Source organism: Coenobita brevimanus, chromosome 96, assembly GCF_032717465.1.
Source record: "Coenobita brevimanus isolate Jiangsu-jjx chromosome 96, ASM3271746v2, whole genome shotgun sequence".
Taxonomy (NCBI): Eukaryota; Metazoa; Arthropoda; class Malacostraca; order Decapoda; family Coenobitidae; genus Coenobita; species Coenobita brevimanus.
The window spans coordinates 14,695,099-14,722,390 of NC_137049.1; the positions used below are offsets into that span (position 1 = coordinate 14,695,099).

At 40.4% G+C, this 27,292-nt stretch overlaps 1 protein-coding gene across 1 annotated transcript; it reads left to right on the plus strand.

The window, feature by feature from the left end:
- Window positions 1-7,603: 7,603 nt before the first annotated feature.
- On the plus strand, window positions 7,604-12,878 carry LOC145413446 (small ribosomal subunit protein eS8-like). The gene is made up of 5 exons (XM_080283135.1): window positions 7,604-7,666; window positions 9,091-9,190; window positions 11,168-11,343; window positions 12,241-12,370; window positions 12,748-12,878. The coding sequence occupies exons 1-5, from the start codon at window positions 7,604-7,606 to the stop codon at window positions 12,855-12,857; spliced, it is 579 nt and encodes a 192-aa protein (XP_080139261.1). The 3' UTR covers window positions 12,858-12,878.
- The last annotated feature ends 14,414 nt before the right edge of the window (window positions 12,879-27,292 follow it).

The window sequence follows — 27,292 nt, forward strand, 5'->3', positions numbered from 1 at the left end:
TCGGCTGCTACAATATCCGATTAATTAATAATACTCAAAAACTACACCGTGGTTATCAAAAGATCCAGCATAAAATCGGCTATATTTTTATGTAAATCCCAGAACAACTAAAATTGCTTTAAGAGGCGAAATATCCAAACTCAACGCTGTGTGCGCAACTCTCTCGTCAGTTGTTTCCAGTTTGTTTTGCTGCTGAGCCGACGCAGTGTTGCCAGAGATGGGGAATATTTTCTGTGGAGTTGGGGATTTTTATTTTTTATTTATTTATTTTTTTTTTTTTTAAAGGGAAGATTAGGTAGAATTCTATTCTACTTCAGATATTCTGAAACAAGAAGAACATGCCGCATCCCAAATATGCGACAAAATCTTACCCTTTTTTACATATATCAGTTTCAGAAATAAAAGGGAAAAAATGTTACTAATATTTACATGTAACGTACCATGTATTTATCACATTTCATAGCAGCTCATCTTTTTAAGAAAATCTTCGTTTTTAAATAATCAATAATTAATGGAATTGGAAGAAAAGTGAAATATGGGGATTTTTTCGCCTTCTGTTTTAGGGGAAATCTCGGACTAGACAATCTGGCTACAGTGACGCCAGATCTTTCTTCACTCACCATCCGCCGCCATGGGTGAGTACGGAGGAGTTGAAGTGTTTTCAGCTTTAATTATCTTGGACATCTTTGAATACAGCTTCATTTATGTAGTGTTTAAGTTTTTTTAAGAGTGATGTGCATTATGTAAAGTTCAAAATGACCAGCATTTAGGCTCATTTTGCATGGAAGCGAATCTGAAAATTCGAGGCCGGGGAACATCGCTGGTAACGAAGAGTGGACTGGAATTAGGTTTGTAAATAGATATCCTTGTTATGGTAATCTTCCTTGAAACTTATTACTTTCTGCGTGATTGTAATTCGAGGTAGTGTATTTCAGTTAACACGGTTTCATGTGAACGAAGAAATTTCGGCCTCTGTTATACTTGTCTGGGTGTGTATGCATTGGTCTTTTGGTCCCACAGAGTCTTCCTGGTCGTTTATTACCTAATGCACTGTACTTATCCCTCTGTGTTGAGGGTTCTGTAAGCTCCTCAACGGGAAGTATATAATGCCTCATGGCTTAATAAAACATTTTATTAGGGGAATTATCATTTTGTAGTTCAGTTGGTCTCCCTTGGGGTGCATCAACGGCACGGTGAACCATCGCCCACACGCATGCTCTCTTCGTTTCGTTTTTAAAGGCTCCAACATGCTTGCATGTGTCGGCCTTGGTCACCTAATGGCGGCTTTCCATGCTGCACGATCCATTGCAGCCTCCCTGTTCAGTCCCTTAACCCTAAGGTCACACTTAATGACCTCGTCCCATGTCTTTCTCGGTCTACCCCTCATAACCCCACCCCCAATATTAACACTTATCACCTTCCTCACCCAACTATCATCCCCCATCCTCTCCACATGTCCAAACCACCTCAATCTACCTCTCCTCATCACAACACCAATACACTCCAGTCCCATCCTACCTCTCAACTCTTCCATTGTAAACCCAGCCCCTCCAGGCCTTGGACGCAGGCACGCACTGCACATCCACCTAATCATTGTCATTTCTGTACGTCTGAGCCGGCGAATGTCTTCCTCCTTCACTGCCCAGGTCTCACTGCCATACAGCATTACACTCCTAACACACGCTGCATACAAAGACCCCTTAGCACGTAGGGAGAGCCCCCTCAATGTCAGGAGAGGCAAGAGCTCCCTAAACTTCTTCCAACCACTTCTCACCCTAGCCACAGAGCTAGCTCCAGCCCCACCTCCAGCACACAACATGTCTCCTAAATAACAAAACTCTTCCACACACTCAAGAGATTCACCAGCAAGTTCAATTCTTTCACGTCTGACGATCTCCACCTGCTCACCCCGGCACGCCGTACACATAAAATCAGCATTATCTCGCAGTCTACCTCTGATACCACTACATCTCTTATGCACCCATTTATCACACACACCGCACAAGATGGAATTACTTCCCACGCCCTTGTGGCAAACTGCACATGGCCACTCTCTCTCGTCTTTGACAGTACCGCCACCAACCCTAGATATCATCACTTTTGTTTTATCTGCATTTACCCTTAAATCCTTTTGCCCCATACCATCTCTCCACTTCCTAAACCTTTCCTCCGCCTCCCTTTCATTCTCTGCAATCAACACCAAATCATCAGCATACAACAACTCCCACGGGAGTCCGTTTCTAAAGTCACGTGAAAGGGCTTCAAGTACCATGATAAACAACATGAGACTCAAGACTGACCCCTGATGCACACCAACATTCACGGAAAACTCATCACTCAAATCTCCATTCACTCTTACCTGGGTGTGAGCACCCACATACATGGCCATAACCACCCTAACCAGCCACTCCTCCAAGCCAAGCTTTCTCATTGCCCACTTCACCACCTCTCTAGGGACTCTGTCAAAGGCCTTTTCCAAATCAACAAAAACAAAATAAAGATCCCTTCTCCTACCAATATATTTTTCCTGAAGCTGTCGAACAATGAATATGGCATCAGTGGTCCCCCTACCTGGCATAAACCCAAACTGCATCTCATCAATATTCACTCTTTCTCTAATCATACCTTCTAAAACTCTCTCCATTACCTTCATTATCTGATCTAAAAGCTTTATACCTCTATAATTCCCTCTTTCCAGGGCATCACCCTTCCCTTTATACACATTTACAATTACACTCTTCAGCCAATCATCTGGGACAACACACTCATAAATAATCCTATTTATCAGGTCAGTGACTAAACTCACCCCTATATCGCCTGAGGCCTTCAACATTTCGGCAGTCAACCCAGACACACCTGCTGCCTTCCCCACCCTCATCCTGCCTATTGCCTCACTCACAGTAGCAGTATCAATCAAAGGCCAAGGGCCAGACACTGGATCTGCTGGCTCCAAACCTTCCTGTCCCAGTCAAACTCCTCATTCAACAACCGGTTATAATGCTCTCTCCATGCATCTTTAATATCCTCACTGTTCACCACTACCCTTCCTTCATCATTCTTCACACACTGCTCACCTATGATATCCTGATTATCCCTCTTCACCTGACCTGCCACCCTAAATATATTTTTCCTTTCCCCATGATTTAGGTTATCAAGTAATTGTCTCTGTGACTCAGACTTTGCCCTGTATGCCTCTCTCCTAGCCCTACGCTTGGCAGCCAAATATTCCTCTTTGCTACCACCCTTCTTCCATTCCCGGAAAAGCCTTCTTTTCTCCTTAATTGCAGCTTCTACACCCTCATCCCACCACCAAGTTACTTTATGTCTTGGTGGTCCTCTTGTCCAGCCGCATGTTACATCAGTAACTCTCAAGAAATTGTTCTTGAGGGCTCTGTACTGTTCATTAACGCCTCTGTCTACAGCTCCCTGTTCAGCCACCACTCTCCTCAACTCGCTATAGAAGGCATCCCTTACTACTTGGTTTTTCAGCTTCCATATTTTCCTCCTAGGTACATAAGTCCTCTTTTTCATCATTTGTTCTTTAAGCACCATATCACAAATCAATAGTTTGTGCTGCTGCACACTCCTCACTTCCTATAACTTTAACATCCCTCACTAACCTCCTATCGGCCCTCCTAACCAGAAAATAATCTATCTGACTGCTATTTCCCCCAGACTCATACGTAATTAACCTACTGTCTCTTTTCCTAAAATATGTGTTGCACACAATCATGTCCGTTGCCTCCCCAAACTCGAGTATCCTTTCCCCTTCTGCATTCCTTAGGCCATATGCACATCCCCCATGCACTCCTTCATAACCTTGGGCTGCTTCACCTACATGACCATTTAAGTGGCCTCCCAAAATCACTATCTCATCATCCCGCATACCACCCACTACACGTATTAAATCATCCCAAAATCTATCTTTCTCTGATTCATCCAATCCTGCCTGTGGAGCATATGCCGATATAATCACAGCTATCTTTCTTCCCAACAGAATTTTCACAACCAATATCCTATCGCTTACTCTCAAAACATTCATAACATATTCCACCCATTTCTCCGCAACCATCACACCAACACCTCCATATCCGTCTGTCCTCCCCTGCCAAAACAACTTATAGCAACAGTCCTTCCCAACAATCTTTCTGGCTGATCCACCCCTGTACCGGACTTCCTGCAAACACGCCACGTCCACCCACCTCCTACTGAATGCCTCAACGACTTCCCCTGCTCTTCCCCTCAAACTTCCCACATTCCATGAACCCACCCTCATCCCCATGGGTGATTTACTGTCCTCAGGCTTGCTTTGAAACCTTTTTTGTTTTGTCATCTTCAGTATTAATAAATGGGGACAGACACAGCACAGGTCCCACTCACCGCACAATCCCAGGTCCAGGCAATGGATCTGGGACCCCTAGCCCACCAGCTTACCAGTGGCTGAGGTAGTGGCCTCGGGGCACCCTGCCAGGACAGCTGCAGGGACACCCTCCAAGCGCGTCTTGGCACTGCAACTATCCCGCCATTATACACCCACTGATAGGGCAGCCTCCTGGGACGCTACTCCCAGGTTCGGGCCCCTCTCTATTGGGCGGAAGCGGCAGCCTGGGAACCGCAATGCCCTGTACCCTCTAGCACAGGCCCGAGCCCCATCTCGCCCTGGACCCATGATCTATGCCGGCGGAACCCCCGCCACGCCTCCCCCCAGAAGTCCGCCACTAGGTAGCGGGGGCAAAGTTTTCTGGCCGCATGCCCTTGCTGGCGCCAACCCCTGTAACGTAGTAGGATACGTTGTGTGAAATGTAAAGTGCATGTGGTGTAGTGCATAGATAGTTAGAGGAAATGTTTGGGAGAGTATGCTGGTCTACTCTCCATGTTACTGTCACACTGAAAAGGTCAGCAAAGGGGGATGGTTAGATAGCTAGTGAAACAGGAGCTCCAGCTCTCCCTATCACCAGCATTCCCATTCCCCTCGGGAGTACTACCCTGTTCGGCCCGTGCTACGGCCTCCTCCTAATAACCAAATTTGAGTCACTTCCCATCCTCAGTTATATTTTTGATCTGCAGTTAGTTTCACCTATCTCTGCTTCCACTCCTGGCCCTGCAAAATACCTTTAAAGTCTCTTGACTCTCTCTCTCTCTCTCCCTCTCTCTCTCACTCTCCTTCCCTCCCTCCAAGAATAACAAATTACGCCGCCAGACATAATTGTCTTTATACCAACATGGATTACTGCAGTTTTGGCACATAACCTCACGTGATAAAACACTGTGTCGATGGAAAAAGTCAAAGCTGACTTATTTTCATATGTATTCTAGATGAGTTTTAATGAAGAGAATGATCATGACATGACATCTTGAGATTCCCTATTGTTTCTCAACAGGGCTTGTCTTTGGGTCGCCTCAGCTTTTGTTGGGTCGATTAAAGGCTGTCATTGATTAATTTAAAGTGAGTTCCACCCTAGGTATCACTCGGGTCGTGCCGGGTCAGGCAGTTCTAAGAAGACAGTCAGGTGGCAGCACCATCAGAGCTTGTAATTTTCTAGCATTTTTGATGGAAATTCCTTAGAGAAGATCCCCCCTCTCTCCAATTTGGAGATAGAATGGTATACAGCACACGAAAATAACAGACGGATGTAGGAGCAATGAAGAAAAATGATTCTGATTTAGTTACGTTTTGTTTTTTTGAAGGTCCAACATGCTTGCATACTTTGGCCTTGGTCACCTAATGGCAGCTGTCCATGCTGCTCCATCTGGCAGCTTCCCTATTCAGTCCCATACCTCTGAAGTCACACTCAGTGACATCATCCCAGGTCTTTTTTGGTCTGCCTCTCACAACTGTATGTACTTCTAACATGAACACTTCTCACTTTCAGCACCCAATTATCATCCCCCATCCTCTCCACATGCCCAAACCATCTCAATCTACTTCTCATCTTCACAAGACCAATACACTCCAGTCCCATCCTGCCCCTCAACTCTTCCATCGTAAACTTTCCCCCCCAGGCCTCACACTCAGGGATGCACTGCACATTCACCTAATCATTGTCATTTTTGCACTTTTGAGCCTGTGAATATCCTCTTCCTTTACTGCCCTGGTCTCACTACCATACAGCATTACACTCCTAACACATGCTGCATACAGTGATCCCGGTAAATTTTTAGAAGTAACCAATGTTTTCTTTTATTATTGTTTTTATGGTTTCCAATGCAAAATACCATGTTTTAATTAGTTTTGACCTTCATTTTTGGGGGAAAATCCCCCTTTTGTAATTTGAGTAAGATTTCCAAAAGTGGGTTTATCCCCCCAAATCAAGATCAAAATTAATTGAAAACACACTATTCTGCACTAACCCAAACTAACCTAACCTAACCTAACCAAACCTAGGGCCTGACATAGACCTAGTTCACATTCCTGCACCAGCCAATATGGCGCGACATTCATCCGCTACTGATAGATAGCCTAACCTAAGCCACTATGTGATGACCCCTACAAAATTAGCTCCCCCAACTCAAACTAGCCTTAAAAGGTAAGTCTTGGTTAGAATAGTTCAGGGACGTAATATAATGAAAATCGGTAATGTTGGTTACTTCTAAAGTTATACTGTGATCCCTTTGCACGGAGGGAGAGCTCTCTCAGTGTCAGGAGAGGCGACAACTCCCTGCACTTCTTCCAACCACACATCACTCTAGCCACAGAGCTTCAGCCCCACTTCTGGCACGTAACATGTCTTCCAAATAACAAGACTCTTCCACACACTCAAGAGACGCACCAGCTAGTTCAGTCCTTTTACGGAAGTTAGATAAGGTTAGTTTAGATCGGGTTTAGTTAGGTTAGTTTGGATTGTTTTGTTAGGTTAGTCCTGTAAGCCAGGAAACCATTTACAGTCCTGGGTGGTAACCATATAAGCAACCCATAAGTGTTCCCTACATGCCGAAAGGTCAGTTGGTGGAGGGTTGTTGCCCCTCCCCATAAAACAGCTGAGTCAAAACGGCCACCCCTTACAGGATTATAGCATCTGACTGTGGATAGATAGTTTAGGTTAGGTAAGGCTAGCCTACAAATACCGTATGTAAGGATAGGCGAGTAATAAATTGTGATAGATTTGAGGAGGTTTTAGAAAACCTGTCATTGCTTGAGAAACAGACATGATTGAATCTGAATGAACATTAATAAAAACAATAGAGATAACAAAATCAGCAGTAAACAATCCATTGCCATCATAAAAATTGTTAGGAAAATGAAGAAATAACCAGTTACAGGTAGCTGTATCATGAAAATTCTGGCACAGTTATCATGGTTGCAATCATGAAAGTTTATTGGAGCCTTGATAGAAGTAATCTTGTTGATGTGTTTGGAACAGTATCAAGTCTGCAAACTCTTGCTTGAAAGTCAGTTTGATTTTTTATTATTTTCATTATGTGTGCCGCAATGTATATGAATTATGTGGTCTTGTATACAGGATAGCAACATTTCAATAAAATGCTTGAAGATGTAAGATGTTTTATATCTGGTTTTGTCTTTATCTTCAGTTGTACAAGTAACGTCTGTTTATCTTCAGGTATATCGCGTGATGATTGGCATAAGCGGCGAGCCACTGGAGGCATGCGTGTGCAGCCTCGTAAAAAGAGGAAGTTCGAGCTTGGCCGGCCAGCAGCTAACACTAAGGTAATTTTAGTGGTTTTAACATTATTGCATGAACTTTGAAAAATTGCCTGTTAAAAGGTAAAAGAAGACTGATCATTTCATTTAATTGTAGATTGTCATAAGAGTGAAGGCTGTGTCATGGGCACAAGGGTTTGAAACTTTTCAGAGGTGATTGTAAGCATTTGAGTCCTGCATTGGTTCCTAGGATGTAGTGCAGGTCAGTCTGCATCCCATGCTAATGTAGGACCTCTCAGAGACCCCCACACCCTTACAGTGGTAATTTGGGATTGATTGATATAATTTTATTGTACAGTATTAGATTAGAATTGCACACAGGCTGGTACAGTAGTATATCAATCCATAAAAAACATTCAGGTGCTGTAATTAAGTTGTTACCTGGTGTGTTTCATTATGTCACTGGGTATTAACACCTTCCATGCTGATTGTAACAAAGGTTACCTCCTCTTAGTCATTGCTAAAAATATAATTGTACCTCATATGAAGCCTGCAGCCTCGCCTTTACAGACTTTCATTGTGCCCCATATAGCCTAAGGCCTGCAGCTCTACAGTGATTAACCCTTTATTACCCTGTAGTGTTTGCAGAGTGAAATAATCTGGTGATATTTAGACCATGATCATATATTAATCCAGTGCCATCATTGCTTACTGGAGCAAGTTTTGTGAAGAACATGTTGTATATTAACCCTTCCCCCCCCGGTTTACATTTACCATATGTACATGGATGTAGGGAATGTCAGTTTACGGAAATAAATGTTTAGTCATATTGTGCCATTGTTTGCATAGTTGTTTGGCTCAGGCTGGTTGAGGTTGACAACAAGGGCTATGTCTTTCCTCCATATGGGAAATTGTGGCTTACAGTTTCCTCAGTGACAACCGTTGCAGCTTCCCACCACTCTTCCCCCCTGCCAGCCCCACTGCCAGGCCCCTCACACACTTGCACATTCAGCCCTCCTTCCCCGATCACGCATCAGTAAAATGGAAAGTCTGTGTATTTGTTTGCTAACTGTTTGTTGCATGCCCACTTGTTTTGTGAGACTGGATTTGCAATTTTCTGAAATTAATTTAGGGCTAAAATACACCTGGATGGGGGTTACAGACCTCCCACCAGGTACCCGGGAAGGAGGAGTTAAGAGTCATTATACCATCATAAATTGGAAGCAAGCAAGCTCAGTTTAGATGTATAATAAGGAACTTAGATTTTTTGCATTATATACCTTCTAGTTTCCTTTTTTTTTTTTTTTTTTTTTTTTTTTTTTTTTTAACGTAGTTTTCAAAATAGTGTGTTACTTTTGTTCATGATGAATCAACTTTCCTCAGATCATTAGTGAAGATACTTTTCACGGTTCTGTTCCTGATGGAGCTTTATGTTAGTGGTGGATTTTCCCTATTTGTCCTCCCTTTAACTGAACTTCCATCTGCTGCAGCTTGGACCCCAGAGGATCCATACTGTAAGAACCCGTGGTGGCAACAAGAAGTACCGCGCTCTTCGTCTTGATACTGGCAACTATGCTTGGGGTTCCGAAGGTACGTCTGTAGTACCTGGTTATTTATTTAGCCAGCTAGCTCAGAGTAAAAGATTACAGTCCAGTTACATGCCACACACTGTGTTTACAGTGCAACATCTAGAACATAATTCACGACTGACTGACGTAATACTATAGCGAGTGCTTACGTGAATCATATGATGGAATGCAGTCTGACAGTAAAGCCCACTAAATCTGGCCTCACTGAGTGTGGCATGACTACCTGCCACAAGACTGTTGAGAGTAGCTGACTGGTGAGTGAGTGAGAGACTCGTCCAATCAGTAGTGTAAACCACCCAGGCAAGGGGGGGTGGGGGGAATCAGTCATCTGTCAGGCGTCATGTTCTTTGCGAAGATTCCCGCCATATTGGTATATTTTTCAGTGGGTTACCCTTTTCTCCATCTTCCTTTCAGTTGGTGATTTAACATTACACGTCATATATTTTTGCCCTTGTATCTATTGAGGTAATTCTGAAAATATGTTCAAAGAACAATGACAGGAGTGGAAGAGAAAGGATCACAACCAGTTTACAAGTTAAACAAGTCCTCATAATGCTTAACTCACAGACCAGTTTGTTTTTTATGCTTGTTCAGTTTAATAATTGATGGTGAATTACTTCAGTTAAGATTTTTTCTGTTTTTGAACAAGAATATACCAATCTTATTATTTGGGGAGATTAACTTCAGCTTGTTCATTGTTGTATTAGCTAGGAAGTAAGTGGAAGTATGACATGAGTGTTGTGGCAGCTTCGCAAGTCTGAGAGACTAGTTCTGGGAGGTTAACATTTTTCTTGGCTGTAGGCATAGATTGGCCATTCTTCCAATTAATAGTTGGTAGCATTTTGGTAACGGAAGGGTGGTTATAGTGTGTGTGGTTGAAGGGTAAGAAGGAAGATTGGGCATGAGGTTGGGACATATTAACCATAAATTCTTATTAATTCAAAAAATGTAGGACACAACAGATTTTGGAGATGAAATTCTCACTTTGCATATGATTGAACGGTTCTGGTAACACTTTGTGCACATTGGAAGTGGGTTGAGTTTTGTTTAGGCTAAAATTGGATGATTTTGCTCAACTGCAGGAATTCTAGAAGTTAAAATGGTCAGCAGTGTACATTTGAACCTTTGTTGACTCCTTGGATTGCCATTATCTGAACCAAATTGGTGTGCTAGCCTTAACCCTAGAATGCTTACGTTATTATCCTCACAGTACTGCTTTCGCTGGGAGAATTTTACCCAATTTTGGAAAATTATTAAAAAATACTTCGACAAAATTTTTATAAACTGACAGTGCAGATATCAAAAGTAACTCATATACTTCCTTCTTACATAGTAATAACCATCAGGGTAAGAAAATAAATTTTACCTGAATTTATTTAGGAGGTACTAAAAAAAAAATGCTTTTTTTTTTTTTTTATAACATGAACATTAAAATAAAAAACACTAACTATGGGCTCAATTGCCACTGGGCTTGGTGGCCCCCTCCTTGGGACGTTGAAGCTTAAGACTAGGTAGGTGGCTCCCCTCACATATCACCCTGGCCTGAAATGGGGGAAACGAAAAAAGGGGCAATGTCGGGTGAAAAACACTTTAAACCCAAATATCATGGTGATAAATGCGAGATGAAACCACACCACTACCTATGTAGGTAGGGGGTAGGGTGGATTGAAGGTATAAGGAAGGACAGCTCCAAAGCTCTTATCATAACAAAATAGCAAATAAGTAAATCACGAACTGGGAAATTTACCCGACGTAAGCATTCTAGGGTTAAGAAAGTTCCCAGTTGTGGCAGTAATAATGTCGAGGGTAATGTAATTTTTTAAAATTTATTTGTTTTAACTACTCATTGGGATATCAGTATAGTATCTAGTTAGATTTAATCAGTACACTAGTTAATGAATTACTCAGATATTTTTGAAATGGTGAAATATTAAGATTAGTTTTGGAGTTAATTTACTGTTTGTGGATTGTATTACAGGCCAAACGAGGAAGACTCGTATTGTTGATGTCGTGTACAATGCCAGTAACAATGAACTGGTTCGAACCAAAACCCTTGTAAAGAATGCTGTTGTGCTCGTTGATGCAACTCCTTTCAGGCAGTGGTATGAGAGCCATTATGCTCTTCCTCTTGGACGCAAGAAGACAACTAAGCTGGTAGGTGTCATGGAATTGTGATACATCATCATACAGTAGTTTATATTGCATGTTCATTATTATAACCCATTTACTACAGAGATGTCTTTGGTTTGTTTTTGCTACTGCCAAATGATATTGTTCAGTTTAGGAGAACTCCCTAATTTTGAAAGGGTAAATGAAGGTTGCATCTAACCCATCTAGTTTGAAAATTCTGCACCAAGTATTATCTAGAAATAACAAGAAAAGAATTTAGAAATAGTTGAAATTCTGTCCAAAGCTAAAATAATTTAGAGATCGTCATAGATTTAAAGGGGTTAATGCTCAAGGACAAATAAATACACATTTACAGGTAACCTCTTGAGTGCATTATATTGGGCTGTTGGCTCCCTTAACATTAGATCAGAGACAGACACTTCAGTTGTCTTTGTTGTTATCATCTGCAGAGCTTTGTTACTTTGTGGGAACTTCTGGATAGGATAGCCATTCAAAATAGCCTCCATGCTTCTTTTTGTCCTTACTGTCAGTTTTTTCTTGCATTAATGTATTGTTCTCACTTTTCAGACTATGTTAAGTTGCCCTCCTCCAGGATTAATTCGCCAGTTTTACCTCCCAAGCCCCCCCCCCTTCTCTCTCTCTCTCTCTCTCCCCCCCCACCCTGCCTCTATCCATCTTGAAGAAGATATTATCCTGTTAAGGATAGGATGAGGTAGGATTCAGAAAACAAGAGGGAGAACCATCAGTTGTAAACCAAAAGAAATGAATGCACAAGAATTTTCAGTTGTAAATTTAATTCCATCACAATGATTATATATTTATTAGTTTATTCCTGCTACTCCTAGATGGTTATTCACCATAGGATAGATTTTTCAGACTTTTGTGTATGAAATATGCTAACTTTCTTTTTCCTGCTTTTAGACTGATGCTGAAGAAGCTGTTCTTAACAAGAAGAGATCCAAGAAGACTGAAAAGAAGTACAAAGAACGTCAGCGCACTGCCAAGGTAGAGTCTTCTCTCGAGGATCAGTTCATGACTGGTCGTATCTTGGGTGAGTGTGATGAAGTTTTGTTGGATTTTTTTTTTCTTTTTTTCCCATCATTAAGCAACTTACTCTATTAATTTTTATTACTCTTTGCATATATGGTATTCTCCACTGCAACACCTTTAAATTTTTTTAGCTCAAAAGTGTTACATTGGTTAGAAGGCTTAGTGAACTATTTCTTTTATTTGGTGCATTATTTTCTAATAAACTTTATGATTCTCAGTGATTAAAATGATGATAAAACTCTCAACTAGACCTGTATTGTCTCGTCATTCTGACTGGCATGGTCAATGTAGTACTTTTCATAGTTACGCTGATTATACTAAAAGTTTATTCTCTTTATAGTATCTTTACCAGAGCTAATTGTTCCTGTTCCGTTCCAGCTTGCATTGCTTCACGTCCGGGACAGTGTGGTCGTGCTGATGGCTATATCCTTGAAGGGAAGGAGCTCGAGTTCTATCTCAGGAAGATCAAGAGCAAGAAGAATAAATAAAGGATAACTGGCTGAATGTGATCTGTGTTTTACTTACCCGTGAAAGCTTTACCTAAATGCAGTAAGTCCTCATTCTGTTCCTTTTCTGATGAAATAAATCAACAAAAAATTTATTGCTGAAGTTCTGTTGCTAATAGTGAAGCTGATTCGGCATTGCACCTCAATTAACAGTATCAGACGTGAAAAAGGTAAAGCCATGACTTAAAGTGAGGACTTTCTGTACCTTTGTCAGTAATTTGCATAGCCACATACTAGTCTGATTTTGTACATTTATCTATTGCCAGTGAGTGTGATGAAGTTTTGTTGGATTTTTTTTTTTTTTTCCATCATTAAGCAACTTACTCTATTAATTATTATTACTCTTTGCATATATGGTATTCTCCACTGCAACTGTTGTTTGCAGATGATACTGTGTTGTTGAGTGAAGACGAAGGGGAGCTGCAAGGCTTGGTGGATGAGTTTGAGAGAGTGTGTAGGAAACGGAATCTAAAGGTGAATGTAGGGAAGAGTAAAGTGATGGTCTTTGAGAGAGGTGAAGTTAGTGAATGTACAGCGAGGTTGGATGGTGAGGAATTGGAAAATGTGAGTACATTTAAGTACTTGGGTAGTGTGATGAGTAAGGATGGAGGTTTGGAGGGTGAAGTGCTTGAAAGGGTATAGCAGGGAAGAAAGGTTGCTGGTTCTTTGAAAGCAGTGATAAGAAACAGGGAAGTGAAAAAGTTACTACATGACAGTATTGTGATACCAACTCTAACGTACGGAAGTGAAGCTTGGACATTGTTGGAAGGACACAAGTCAAGAGTGAGAGCAGTGGAAAGGAGTTATTTAAGAGGAGCCTGTGGAGTCACGTGGAGAGACAGGCTGACGAATGAGGATATAAAGGAGCGTTGTGGTGTGGATGTGGATGTGATAGGAAGCGTTATGAGGAACACACTGAGGTGGTTTGGCCATGTGGAGAGGATGGAGGGTGAAAGACTGATGAAGAGAGTGTATGTGAGTGAGGTGGAGGGGGGAAAAGGAGGGGCAGGTCGAGGATGAGATGGAGGAATGGGGTGGAGAGGTATATGAGAGAGGGGGGTGTGAGTTGGGAGCAGGGCAGTGAAATGGCGGGGGACAGGGCGACTTGGAGGCGATTTGTTTGTGGCCACCCCAAATGGGATTGAGGCGTCTGGCAATAGGCAGATAGATAGATCTATTGCCAGATGCCATTATCCTGGAGGAGTGACCACAAATGTATTGCTACCATGTCATGTTTCTTACATCAGTGTGCCTTCCCTCCTACTTACATTACACGCACTCTATACCCTGATACCCCATTCCCCCACTTTATCATTGATCTCCCTTTTCCCTTCTACCCATCCACCTCACGTACACTCATAAGCAGTCTCATTTTCCATTTTTGCCAAAAGCCTAAACCATCTCAGGGTACATCTAACGCTTTCCAGCAAATGAAAGAATAAAATAAATTTTGGAGGGATATTCTCATTTTTTTGTTATTTGTGTTGTTAATAGTTACCTTTTTTTCCCAGTATGCTAACTTGCAATCAATTTACTTTTTCAAGTTACTGTATTAGTTACTGATGCATTGTACTGTTCTTGTGGATGAAATATAGGGATTGTGCTTTAGTAAATTGAAATTTCAGGTTGATACCGTGATGTTAATTTGTATAGGTAGTAGATAATGAATTACAGTAGTTGATGCAAGATTGAAATGGCTTAAAAAAGAAAAAAATCAAATTTTTCTTCAAATGGAGAGTGAGTTTTCCAGACAAATTCATCTCTGACTGTATGGTAGTATGCCAGTACTAGTCCATCGTCCCTTTCGACCGGCAATGACAGTGAGGATGTATCTGGCCGCGGAAGGTCACAAGCATGGGTGGAGGGAATACTCAGTGGCAGATCAAGGAAGATGTGGGGTGAGATCTCGTGTGGTGATGCATTTCCAGCCATGAGAGTCAGCGGGAAATGGCCCAAGATTGCAGTACATGGGGAAGTTCCATTAAATGCAGACGTACTCACAACATAGTGGTCTGTAAATGTAAAACAACAATAATGGGTACTGTGTTTCGGTGAGTGGAATTTTTATTGGATAAGAATCCTTATGCAATTACTTAATATCTTCAGTCACCTCATTTTGTCCTTCAACTTTTTTTTTTTTTTTTTTTTTTTTTTAACCAAAATGACACAACAGGGATTTCTTGCATTCTCTTGCATGCTTAAACCTCTTAGAAATCTTTAACCTTATGCTTCATTGTTGAGCAGTCTTTTACAAAAAATGACATCATTTAAACAAGTGAACTATGAACTTGTTGAAAATGTGTTGACTGAGGATCTACAAAAGCTTGAAGTGATTTTTGTTTTCGTGATAAGAAATTTTTAAAAATTGTGGCAGCTTTGGCTTTGCAGCACTGTATTTCTAATTGCTTTTGGAATAATTGACAAATATTCTCTCCTAGACATGGAGTTGTCCTTGAAGATACAAGAACACTGAAAATCACCGAAGCAACAGTTCTTGGACTGGACAAGTGCCATTGTAGCTGAATTTGAGATTGTCAGCTGTGGAATCAAGCATTTTTTCAGGGAGAGAAGGTCAGTTACAGGAAGGAAGTGTAAATAGGATTAAAAATATTTCCAAATGATGTGGCTTAGAACAGTCTGTAAGGCTTACAATGTAATTCTGTATATTTACATTGGTTTTTCATACTTATGGCCAGTGCTCTGTGTAGTAGCCTGCTTTCTGGTAACTTGACATGCCCAAGCAGCTTGATTGAATGTATGGCCTGTTTAATTGGGCTTGCTCTTCAATTGTTCTATTTAGTGTTTTCTCTGTCTTTGTCGGTTATATCTCATCTTGTAGGGGGTGTTTTGGGTTGAGCTGGTACTGTAGTGATAACAAGTGGGATGGTGGCGGTTTTGAATGTTGAGTAAATGGTTGTATGACTCCAGTTCCATGTGTATCCTTTTCATCTCCCTCCTGCCCCCCCCCCCTTTTTTTTTTATCCTACTCATCCCATTTATACTTGGAGAATTAATTAACAACTGATATACTCATATGATATTGTTTAATTGACTCTAATAATGATTCTGTATTTTGGAAGACAACTTCTATAGTGATTAATTTACCCCAAGTCTGGGGTGTTCTTTAGAGGAAACATGTCATTGTGCTCATGACCTTTTCTGCTCCAAAATGAGGGTAGAGTCCAGAAAGTACAGAAAAGGGAGAGCTGTTGTTGTTAAGTTTGATTTTGAAGTAAGTACATTTCGATTAATACTGTGATGAAAAATTCTTCAACTAGACCAGTAATGCTTAGTCGTTTTGACTGGCATGGTCCATGTGCATTTCATAGTTACTCTGATTAAGAGTAAAAGTTACCTGTATTAGTGACATGTTGGCTTGAGTTAATGTTGAAATTGATCTCCAGCTGTGCCTCCTCCACAACTGGGACAGTGTGGTGATGACCTCCACTGCAGCAGTATCTGCAGCTTCAGTTTTATTAGTGAGTATCATTGAACATTCATTGTATACATGGAGGAGGATTGGTTGAGAGGATCTTGGTGTTGCATGCCAAATTGGTCCTCTTAACATTTTGCATAGAGGTTGTATGAAGTTCATATGTTCAGATTCCATCAATTAAAATTGTAGTAACCTGGTGTGGAACATTTATATGACAGAATGATGAGTAAATGAGTGTGTGGCCCATTTAAAATGGAATGCTTTTGATAAGTTCTTGTACTGTGATTTTCTTATTTGTGGGATCTACCTCACTCCATCCTTGGGTGGGAGAGAAAGCCAGGATGAGGATAAATAAAAAAGGTAATACTTGTTATTATTGTAAGGAAGTTTAATTCCTTACAGTGGGGGGGAAAACATAATCAGTGTACAGTAGTTGTGTGTGGGGGGGGAGAAGGGAATATTTTTCAAGTAGTAGCTGTTGTCTCAGTTTTGGATATGCTTTGTATATGGTACGTGTATAGTATGAGAATGAGATCAACAGAAACCTCACAGATAAGATAAGTTTGATTTTGAAGTAAGTACATTTCGATTAATACTGTGATGAAAAATTCTTCAACTAGACCAGTAATGCTTAGTCGTTTTGACTGGCATGGTCCATGTGCATTTCATAGTTACTCTGATTAAGAGTAAAAGTTACCTGTATTAGTGACATGTTGGCTTGAGTTAATGTTGAAATTGATCTCCAGCTGTGCCTCCTCCACAACTGGGACAGTGTGGTGATGACCTCCACTGCAGCAGTATCTGCAGCTTCAGTTTTATTAGTGAGTATCATTGAACATTCATTGTATACATGGAGGAGGATTGGTTGAGAGGATCTTGGTGCTGCATGCCAAATTGGTCCTCTTAACATTTTGCATAGAGGTTGTATGAAGTTCATATGTTCAGATTCCATCAATTAAAATTGTAGTAACCTGGTGTGGAACATTTATATGACAGAATGAGGAGTAAATGAGTGTGTGGCCCATTTAAAATGGAATGCTTTTGATAAGTTCTTGTACTGTGATTTTCTTATTTGTGGGATCTACCTCACTCCATCCTTGGGTGGGAGAGAAAGCCAGGATGAGGATAAATAAAAAAGGTAATACTTGTTATTATTGTAAGGAAGTTTAATTCCTTACAGTGGGGGGGAAAACATAATCAGTGTACAGTAGTTGTGTGTGGGGGGGGAGAAGGGAATATTTTTCAAGTAGTAGCTGTTGTCTCAGTTTTGGATATGCTTTGTATATGGTACGTGTATAGTATGAGAATGAGATCAACAGAAACCTCACAGATAAGATGTTTCTTTAAATGATTCTGTACATCATTAAAAAGATTGATGCTTCACTGTGAAGATCATAAATGGATTGAGAGGAGTGTTGAGTAGTGTTAGATCAGTGTCATAACGAAGGTTCTCAAATGCAAGCACAGCTTACAAGGGAATGTGCAGGGAGCTGGAGCTGTAGAGTAAGAGATTATGTGAAAGTCCTGAGTTAAGGGGATAAGTTTTTTATTGGCAGTGTATTTGATTTTTTATTATATTTATTTATTTGTATACTTTAAAAAATGCATCCATGAATTTAATATTTCTCATTTCCTTTAGCATGCTTCTATTATGTCAAAGACTTTTTCTGTTACCCAAGTAATACTGATTATCTGGCAATCCTTGGACTTGAATGATGAGTGGACAATGTCTAACCCATTGTACGGGGTATCTGTTCTTCCTCTTTCATCATTTGTCTTCTGTTGTTTCTGACTCTGGCTTCATCCCTTTCTGGGTGTGAAAAAAAGTCGGGATAATAATGATCAGGAAGTGCTGGAAGAGGCAATGTCATTTTGGTTTAACTTTATTTAAAAGTACATTTAGAACAATTTGCAATGATGATAAGCTACAGCTAAACCTATAATGCATAGCAAGTCCTTTTGACTGGCATGGTTAATGTGCTTCATAAGTAAGCAACAAACAACTCTGATTATACTTTTGAGTTATATGTATTGTTGAAGTGTTTGCTAGAGGTAATGCTAACATTGTTCTCCAGCTGTGCCTACTTCACAACTGGGACAGTGTGGTCATGATGCTAACAACATCAGCAAGATCTTCTTAGTGGGTGAGTATCGGTGAACATCGTGTGCTTGTGTGGAGGAGAATTGATTGAGTGGATGTTGGTGGTGCAGTCTGCATGCAGACTAATTCCTTGGTATGATTTGTGGTGAGATTTTGTGAGGTCTCTTGTATGCATACATGTTGAGCGCACACACACACACACACACACACACACACACACACACACACACACTTTCATTCTAAGAACATCAGTGGTACTGTAGTTTGATATAAGTAGTAAAACTTAAATGTCATGAAGACTGTTGGAAACAAATTATTAGGAAGCTAGAAAAGATTATTAGAAAACTAAAGTGTAGTTTCCATATAAAAGTGAGAATGACAATATATGAAAGTAGAGTAATGTGTTTGATGTACAGTATTCATCCATCCAACCATCATCCAATCTCACATTGCCCCATGATTATGACCAGGAAACAATATAAACAGTATGGAAAAGAGACAGCCCAAGGCCAAGCCACATAACAGTATGGAAATGAGACAGCCCAAGGCCTCATGTGCATATGGTATGCATCACCACCAGTAAAAATGAAGTTTTATACAGTGGTTTTAGAATCTGGAGGATCTTTTGGACTACCCATCTGTCAGTCACTCATCATCATCATCCGGACCTCCTTTCCCACCCAAGGGCAAGGTGAGGAGTTGCAGTGTCCAGACAGCCCAAATTTGCCCAATCCAATGGGCCACACTTCCATTCACTCGTCGTTCAAGCCCCCGGAATCCTGGTTGTATCGGATACACCAAAAACATTCACCATGTTCTGTAGCTTCACATAAGTGTATTCAGTTGAGTGAATAAATACACACTTCATTAGAATGTTTAGAGTGTGAGGGTTTTAGATGGAAAAAATCTGGAATTATGTGTGAAGTGTTTGACCACAGTGTCATGTATCCTCCTCCTCAAATTGGTGGAGGTTTTCGTCTGTTTCTGAAACATATTCACCAGGCTTCATGGCGGAATTGGGTAATATTGTTCTGTATCAATCTATAGCACTTTTTTATTAGCTTCCTGACAGTATTATTTAGTTTAAAGAGTACCCCTTATATTAGAGGGGTTAGTGAAGGCTATGTAGTTTTACTCTTTAGGTCAATCTTTAAGCTCAGCAGTGTCATCTGGAGATGGCAAGAATAAAATAATGAATAAATCATCTAATTGAAGGTGTTTAAATGAAAAAAAAGCACCCACTGCTTTCTCCCACTTTATAGCTCAAACATTTTCTTTTGACAAAATGGTACTGTCAGTACTGAAGTTGAAGAAAAATACTAAGGGTAAACATTACAAGCATTGTGAAATCATTACTAACATTCTTATGAATGGAAATGGTAATGATTCTTTGTATGTTTGTCCTTCCTTATGTGGTAAAACTTGGGTATTTAGAAGGTTTAAATGATGCGTGAATGCAACCATAGCATGGGTTGTAATGTGACATTGTTTGCTTGCATAGGCCAACTTGATGCAGATTTGAGTCCTACTGCTGACATTTTTCATTGAGTCCGCATCACATCCCCACCTTATCTGCCACCCCTTCTCTGACTTCCAAACTCTCAGTTTGGATGGATTTGCTGTGATGAGCAATTTTCAGCTAGACCTGTCATGCCTAGTCATTTTGACAGGCATGGTCAATGTGCATTTTATGGTAACAACACATCTGATTAAGCTGAAAGTTATTTATAGTTATTGCTAGTGTTTGCTTGAGGTAATGCCAACATTGTTCCCCAGCTGAGCCTGCTCCACAACTGGGACAGTGTGGTTGTGATGATCACTTGTTGACAAGACCTCTACAGCAGCAGCCTCTGGCAGCTTCAGTTTTTACTAGTAAGTATTAGTGAACATCCAGTATATGTATAGAGGAAGGTTGGTTTAAAGGAGGATTGTGTTGCATGCAGACTAATTTCCCTTCATTGTTTTGTACAGAGGTTGTATGAGATTATTCATATGCATAGATAGTGAGCAGTGTACTATATTTTCTTCTGTAAAAAATAAGAATTGTGGTAGTTTAATATAGGTTATGAAAAAAGAAAGTATGTACCATATTACTGAATGCATACTTTTAGGGAAAACTTTATTCCAACCCATATTTCCACCTAAAAGAAATGAGGCACATTAGGGTATTTAGGAAGAATAATAAAGTGGGAATAAACTGACTACAGGTCAATGTGGTTGCATGCATATGGAGGTGAAGGGAATATGGTTCAGATAGTTGCAAAATAGAATGAAATTAGCCAGTGCCTCTTTGTAGAAAGGTTTATATAAGTACTTTGTGTTTGTCTGTAAAACATTCTGATCGTCATCAAAATGATTGATGAATATATGAATCTTTTTGACTGGTGAAAAGAGGAACATAAATAAAATGGCAGATCACTGTGAAGTCGTAGTGAAGAAATATGGTCACTTTGTGACAAGTAACTAACAAGGGAAAATGCCAAGAATATAGGGGCTCGTGTGTGTTATGAACCCAAGAAATTTTGAATGCTTGATTTGAATGATGATGGGGTTCTAGTGTTCTTATAGTCTACTTCTCATCACAACACCTGTGCATTCCAGTCTATCTCTCCTCTTAATTCTTCAGTCATAATCCTTGCCTCCCCAGGCCTCGCCTTCAGGGACACAGTACACTTGTTGTGGTAAATGTGTTTTGCAGGAAGATCGTTGACACCAAGTTCAGTTGAATTGGCAAATTATTTTTTTGCGTGATATGGAACCCATTTATTAACCCACATGTGGGGGTTCCAGAAGAGGACATCATATGTGTATTTGCTGTGATGAAAAAAATTTTCACCCAGACCTGTAATGCTGAGTCATTTGACTGGCATGGTTAATGTGCATTTCATAGTTACCCTGATGATATTAAGGGTTATTTATATTAGTAAAGTGTTTGCAGTGCTTGCAGTAATATTGACATTGTTCTCCAGCTGTGCCTCTTCCACAACCGGGACAGTGTGTATGTCATGGCTTCACTTGACCTTCACAAAGGCAGTACTGTATATGGCAACTTCAACTTCTGTTAGTAAGTATCGGTGAACATCTAGTGGATTTTTGGTGGAGGATGGTTGAGAGGATGTTGGTACTGCATGCAGACTGTTGTAATTCCTTTGTAAGAGACAGTAATTGTATTAATATTGAATAATACTTTTTTGTGGTAGGTGGGAGGGCTCACCATCCACTCACTTGATGTAGTGCTGCGCTTGGGTGTCTGCCCTTTCTTCACCTACATCCTTTCCTTCCATCCTCTTCTGTGTTTCCTTCATTCTCTCCTTGTCCTTCTGCCTACAGGTGACTTTGCACTCCCTCTTCTGTATTTCCTTCATTCTTTCCTCTTCCTTCTGCCTGTGGGTGACTTTACACTGAGTGACAAGCCAAATGGTTTCCTGTACACCAGGAAACTATTTACTTCACTGAGTGGTAACCATACAACCAAATTTCGGTGCCTGGTGGTTTAATGTGTGAGTACAGCGTTCCAATGGGATTGAGCCAGTGAAGGTTTATATCCAAGGGGTGATTGGGGTTTATTGCTCACATAATGCCACTCAGGGATGAGTGAGGCTGTTCACTCTCATCTTAAATGTCAGGACCACCTTGCCTAGCCCCGGGCTCTTACGCTTCTCATGGGGCAGTGTAGGATTGGATGATGATATTTTGTTTTGATACATTTGGACAGGATTTCTGTGATGAGAGAAGTTCCAGCTAGACCCATAATGTTTAGTCATTTAGAGTAACTTGGTCAGTGTGCATTTCATAATGAGGCAACAACAACTCTGATTATACTAAAAGGTTACTTTTATTATTGAAGTGTTTGCTTGAGGTAATATTGACACTGTTTTCCAGCCATGTCTCCACATCTGGAACTGTGTGGTCTTGATGATGGCTGCACCTGTTGACAAAACATTCCCCGCAGCCATGCACAAGGCTTTGGTCCCCAATAGTGACAAAGGTATACATTCAAGTTGTTTGATCATCTCCAGTCTGTCTGGCTGAGCCAACCCATCATTAAAGCCACTAAGCAAAGGTGCAAGAAGTAGAAGGGCAAGGGGGGCAGTTGCCTTCCCTGAATTTTTAGTGTGTGAGGGGGGGCAAATGGGGGGGGGGGATTGCTTCCAAATCTAACTCATTACAGATATGCCATGTAGCACCATCAAGAAATAAAATGGAATTCATTTGCTTGTGGTATGTTGTTCCTAACAACAGTAGTTTTCCCATACTAATCAATTGATTACCTGCTTATGTATAACAGTATAATTTTTTGTGGTCAAGAGTTTAAAGACAAATATGAGGATCTCTGTGTCATGTAATTACCGTTACTTTTCATTTTTACCTGTGATGCATTTTTCCCTCAGGGAACTCCCTCCAAAGGGTGGCAACATGGCAAGAGTTCATTTCAGTCTTTAGCCCACACTGGCTGTATACACCCCCCCCACCCCATGTTGGAATACTTATGACACTATTGCCACTAAGAAAACTGTTGCCTGGAAGTCGGTGAGGCTAGGGGACTGACAAGATATTGAGCTGGCTGGATGAATGTTGTGAGGAGAAGTGCATGATCAGGGGTTTGGCACCCCTTTGTAACGTGACAGCGTCCAGATTGAGATATGTTTATGTACAGCTACAGAATGTGTTGAATGTTTTGGGTGTATCAGATAGAGCCAGGATTCCAGGGGCTTGAATGGTGAGTGAATGAAAGTGTGGTCCAATGGATTGGGCAAATTTGGGCAGTCTGAACGTTGCTACTTCTCACCCTGCCCTAGGGTGGGAGAGGAGGTCTGGGTGATGAATGATGAATCTACATAAACTCCCTCACTGCTAAACTTTCCCTCATCTGAAGAAAATTTGTCTTTTTAACCAGAGTAATATCCATAACAGAGGACAAATTGCAGACTAATATGGTAGCATATGTGCTATGGTGTACCACTTTAAGTTTCATCTTTAACATTTAGTAAATTTTACGAGGTTCAGTAAAAATGCTGAATGTACTGTAATTTTATTTAACCGCAGTAATAATATATATATATTTTTTACTACATAACCTAAATTTAAGATTACTTTGATCCATAGTATCAGTGACTCACCCAGAAGTGGCATCCTCACCAAAAAAAAAAAAAAAAAAAAAGTGCCTAACAACCATGCGGGGTTGGGCATCTCCCATACGACAAATTGTGTTACCAAGGATTACTATAATTTCCATTAACCCTTTAACCCCTTTCAGCCTTATGATGCCTCTTCTCAAGATTATATTCATTGGGGGGAGGCGGTGGCTCAATCGGTAGAGAGTTGGCCTGCAGTCCTGACAGACCCGGGTTCAAATCAAGCTGAGGCAGGGAACAGTTTAAGGATTTGAATTTCATAAAATCAGACTTTACTGATCTACCAGAAGGCCCGCCGACATGTCGTAAAAATACCCCCGCTAATACCAATACACCAGTCCTGTATGAGACAGCCCTAGCATGTATTCAATATGGACGGTGGGTGTTAGCGCCGAAGTGGTGACATGTAGAGGTGTGCGGTACGTAGGAGGACTACTGGGCCTTGAAAGCAGGCTTTGAAGCCTATGCCCAGAGTCGGTCACATAAAAAAAAAAAAAAAAAAACTGACATTAACCAGACAAAGAAGACATCCTTGAGCTGAGAGAGAATGATTTCTAAGTCTAACCTCTTTAGCTCTAGTGTCTCCTGAACTGAATATAATTATCAGCTGTATGTCAGAATATATACAAACAAATAGCTTTGAGATAAAAGACTTAATGTTGGGTGCTGAGTAAAAAAAAAAAAAAAAAAAAAAAAAAAAAAGTCTTACATGGGAATTAGTTAAATTTAGTAATTCTAATGCCTTTATATCAAGGAGTGACACTGACAATGCTGCCACCACTTGAAATATCACCGAGTGTTCTAGTACATCAGTTATGCAACATACAAATTACAGTCAAATATTGTCTTCTAAAAACTTTATTGGCCTCCATTACATTACCATTTTAAAATTCACTGCTCACTGTTTCTTATTATTGTTCACTGTCTCTTATTATATCATAAGTGGGTCAGCATTTTGTCCACAACTATGATTTAGTTTACACAGTATGTCAGAGTCATTCATGCTTGTGCTATATTACTTTGTAACCTACATTCTTAAATATTTTTCCTTTTAAATAAGTATGTAGAACTACTTCCAACTCCAAATTCTAGTCCATGGACATAAATGTTCATGCTTTTTCCACATAAGAAAAATTCATTGTCCAAACTGAGCACTAGTGCGTTTTATATATATATATATATATATATATATATATATATATATATATATATATATATATATAAAGAATATCTCTTTACTTGATTATTAACACCAATTTTATTTTTTCCCCCTCCAGTTGCAGGGAACTTTGAACTGAATGGGTTAGATACATTGGTAACCTTGAATGACCATCTTCATTTCTAGATATTTTTGTTGACCAAAATCAAGTGGTAGCCCCCTTCAGCCAGATTACATAAATTATATTTCAGGTGGGGTCACTCACCACCTGCTCTCTCAATGTAGTGCTACTCTCAGGTGACTGCCCTTCCCTCCTTCCTCTTCTCTGTCTGTCTTTCCTCATCCTTCTCCCTGTGGGTGACTCTACACTGAATAACAAGCCAAATTGTTTCTTGTACACCAGGAAGTCATTAACTTTGGTGCGTGGTAACCATATAACCAGTTTATGGCGCCTGGTGGTTTATGGGTAATTAAGGTGCTCCAGTCAGACTGAGCCTGAGCAGGTTTATATCCAAGGGGTGGTTGGGGTTTACTGCTCACATAATGCCACTCAGGGATGAGTGCGGCTGGTCACTCATCTCAGATGTTAGGACCAACTTGCCTAGCCCTGGGCTCCTATGCTCCTCATGGGGCAACACAGGATTAGATGATGATATTCATTGGTTTTCCTGTTGAATATTATACAGCTTAAAATAAGCTTTCCTAAGTGAAAGAGTCGGACATAGCCAACTTTCATTCCTTCATGTGTGCTCCCCTGGATGTAGCAAGAATTAAATTACTTAAGTACCATCGATAAAAAAAAGTATTGGCACCCTTTCAGTGTGAGACAACGATACACGGACTATGATTTACAGGAAATGACACATTTGTCGCTTTGTATCCTTCATTTGTGTTATCATATATTTTAGAGATATATAGATGGATTAGTCAGAGCAACATTGTACTATATGGTAAATCAACCATTTTTGTGAATTAAACAGGCATGCCAACACTACCATTTGAACCCGAGACGAAGTATTTCACATCTTAAACTAAGGGTGCTGATACTTTTTTTATCGAGGGTACATAACTAGGCTGAAGGGGATAAGAGGAAATATAAAATCATTAAAAGGAATCATACACTTCACTTCTTATATTCTTGCAACTTTCAGAGACTTTGTTCAGCCTGAGTCACTTTTCAAACTAAAGGGTTTGGATATAGCCTTCATTAACCCATTCATTAGTTTAGGTCCTTCCTAAGAAGGATAGTCATCTGCAGACTACAATAAGAAAATACAAAATATATCACTGTATTAAAAAGGTTAATCATGCTTTTGGCACTTTAATGTTTTTTTCTTTAAGTAGACCTCTGAGGTATTCGGCCTCTTGCTTGAGATGGCGTGCGGTGGTGTGGAGGTGCCCCAGTCGCTCCTCCATCATCGCCACCAGAGGCCCTGACACCAAGCTACTCAGACCACACACACTTCGCACCATTACTAAAAGCAGAGAAATTTTGGCCATTAATTCACTAGCTTTCAAAACAGTAGCATTCACTACAAGATATCACCACTAGAATCTGCATAATTATCTGGTCCACCACCCTTAGGCTGACATTTAATAAAGTGGAGTTGTATTTCCTTTCATGTATTAGCATTTTTGGACCTTAATGAGGTTTGCTCAACAACATATACAATCTCACTCAACTACTCCAACACAAATTTCCAAATGTGCCTCTCATCCCACCTGCCAAAAGCCAAACAGGGTGTCGAACCCTTGTATGTTCCTCAGTACATTATTCAGCCATGCACCTCAGTTCCTAGCCAGGTTCCTAGCCTCTTCAACTCATACTTTGCTCTCTTATACAATCACTGACCATATCCATTCATTCTCCTTGGTCCACCACACCTCTCGCCTTCATTCATTCGTTATACTCTGTCAGTTTTCCAAACAGTGACAAAGTAGTTGCCACCTTTGAAAGAACCACTACAACAACCAGCAAATCTCTTTATCTCTTATGGGTATGATAAAGATTTCAATCCCAATGTCTCTCAAGTAAAACTGCTCATTGAAGACAGTAACAAATTTACAATGCATGAACATAGACAATCCTTTAACATAACCTCATCAAAAGACCTGGGACAATGAAGATGAAGTGGCTGACTTCCTGCTGTCCACTGGTTAACATTCAGATGAGCTTAATGTTGCAACAACAACAGAACTACCGGTATCTACTGTATATTCATTCTTTCCATTTGACCACATCATCTCATGTACTCTTCGATTCACTCTCTCCATTTACAGTATATGCACACTCACCTGCTGCATTGTGTAAGTGAGCAAGGGGATACTGAGATGATCGCTCCCGAGACACTTGAAGCACCTCACTCTTCATCATACAGGGTGCTGCACAAATTCTCTAGTGCCTGAAAAACAAGTCGTGATAAAAGAATGAGATGATACATAAGTATAGTATGATATATAAACTACTGCCTCTGTCCTAATATTTTGTAAAATGCCTGAAAGGAATAATCCACCCAGAGTCACTCAATGTATATAACAATAATAGTAGTTGTAGCCCCACGTTCATCTGAATGTGAACTCAGTGGA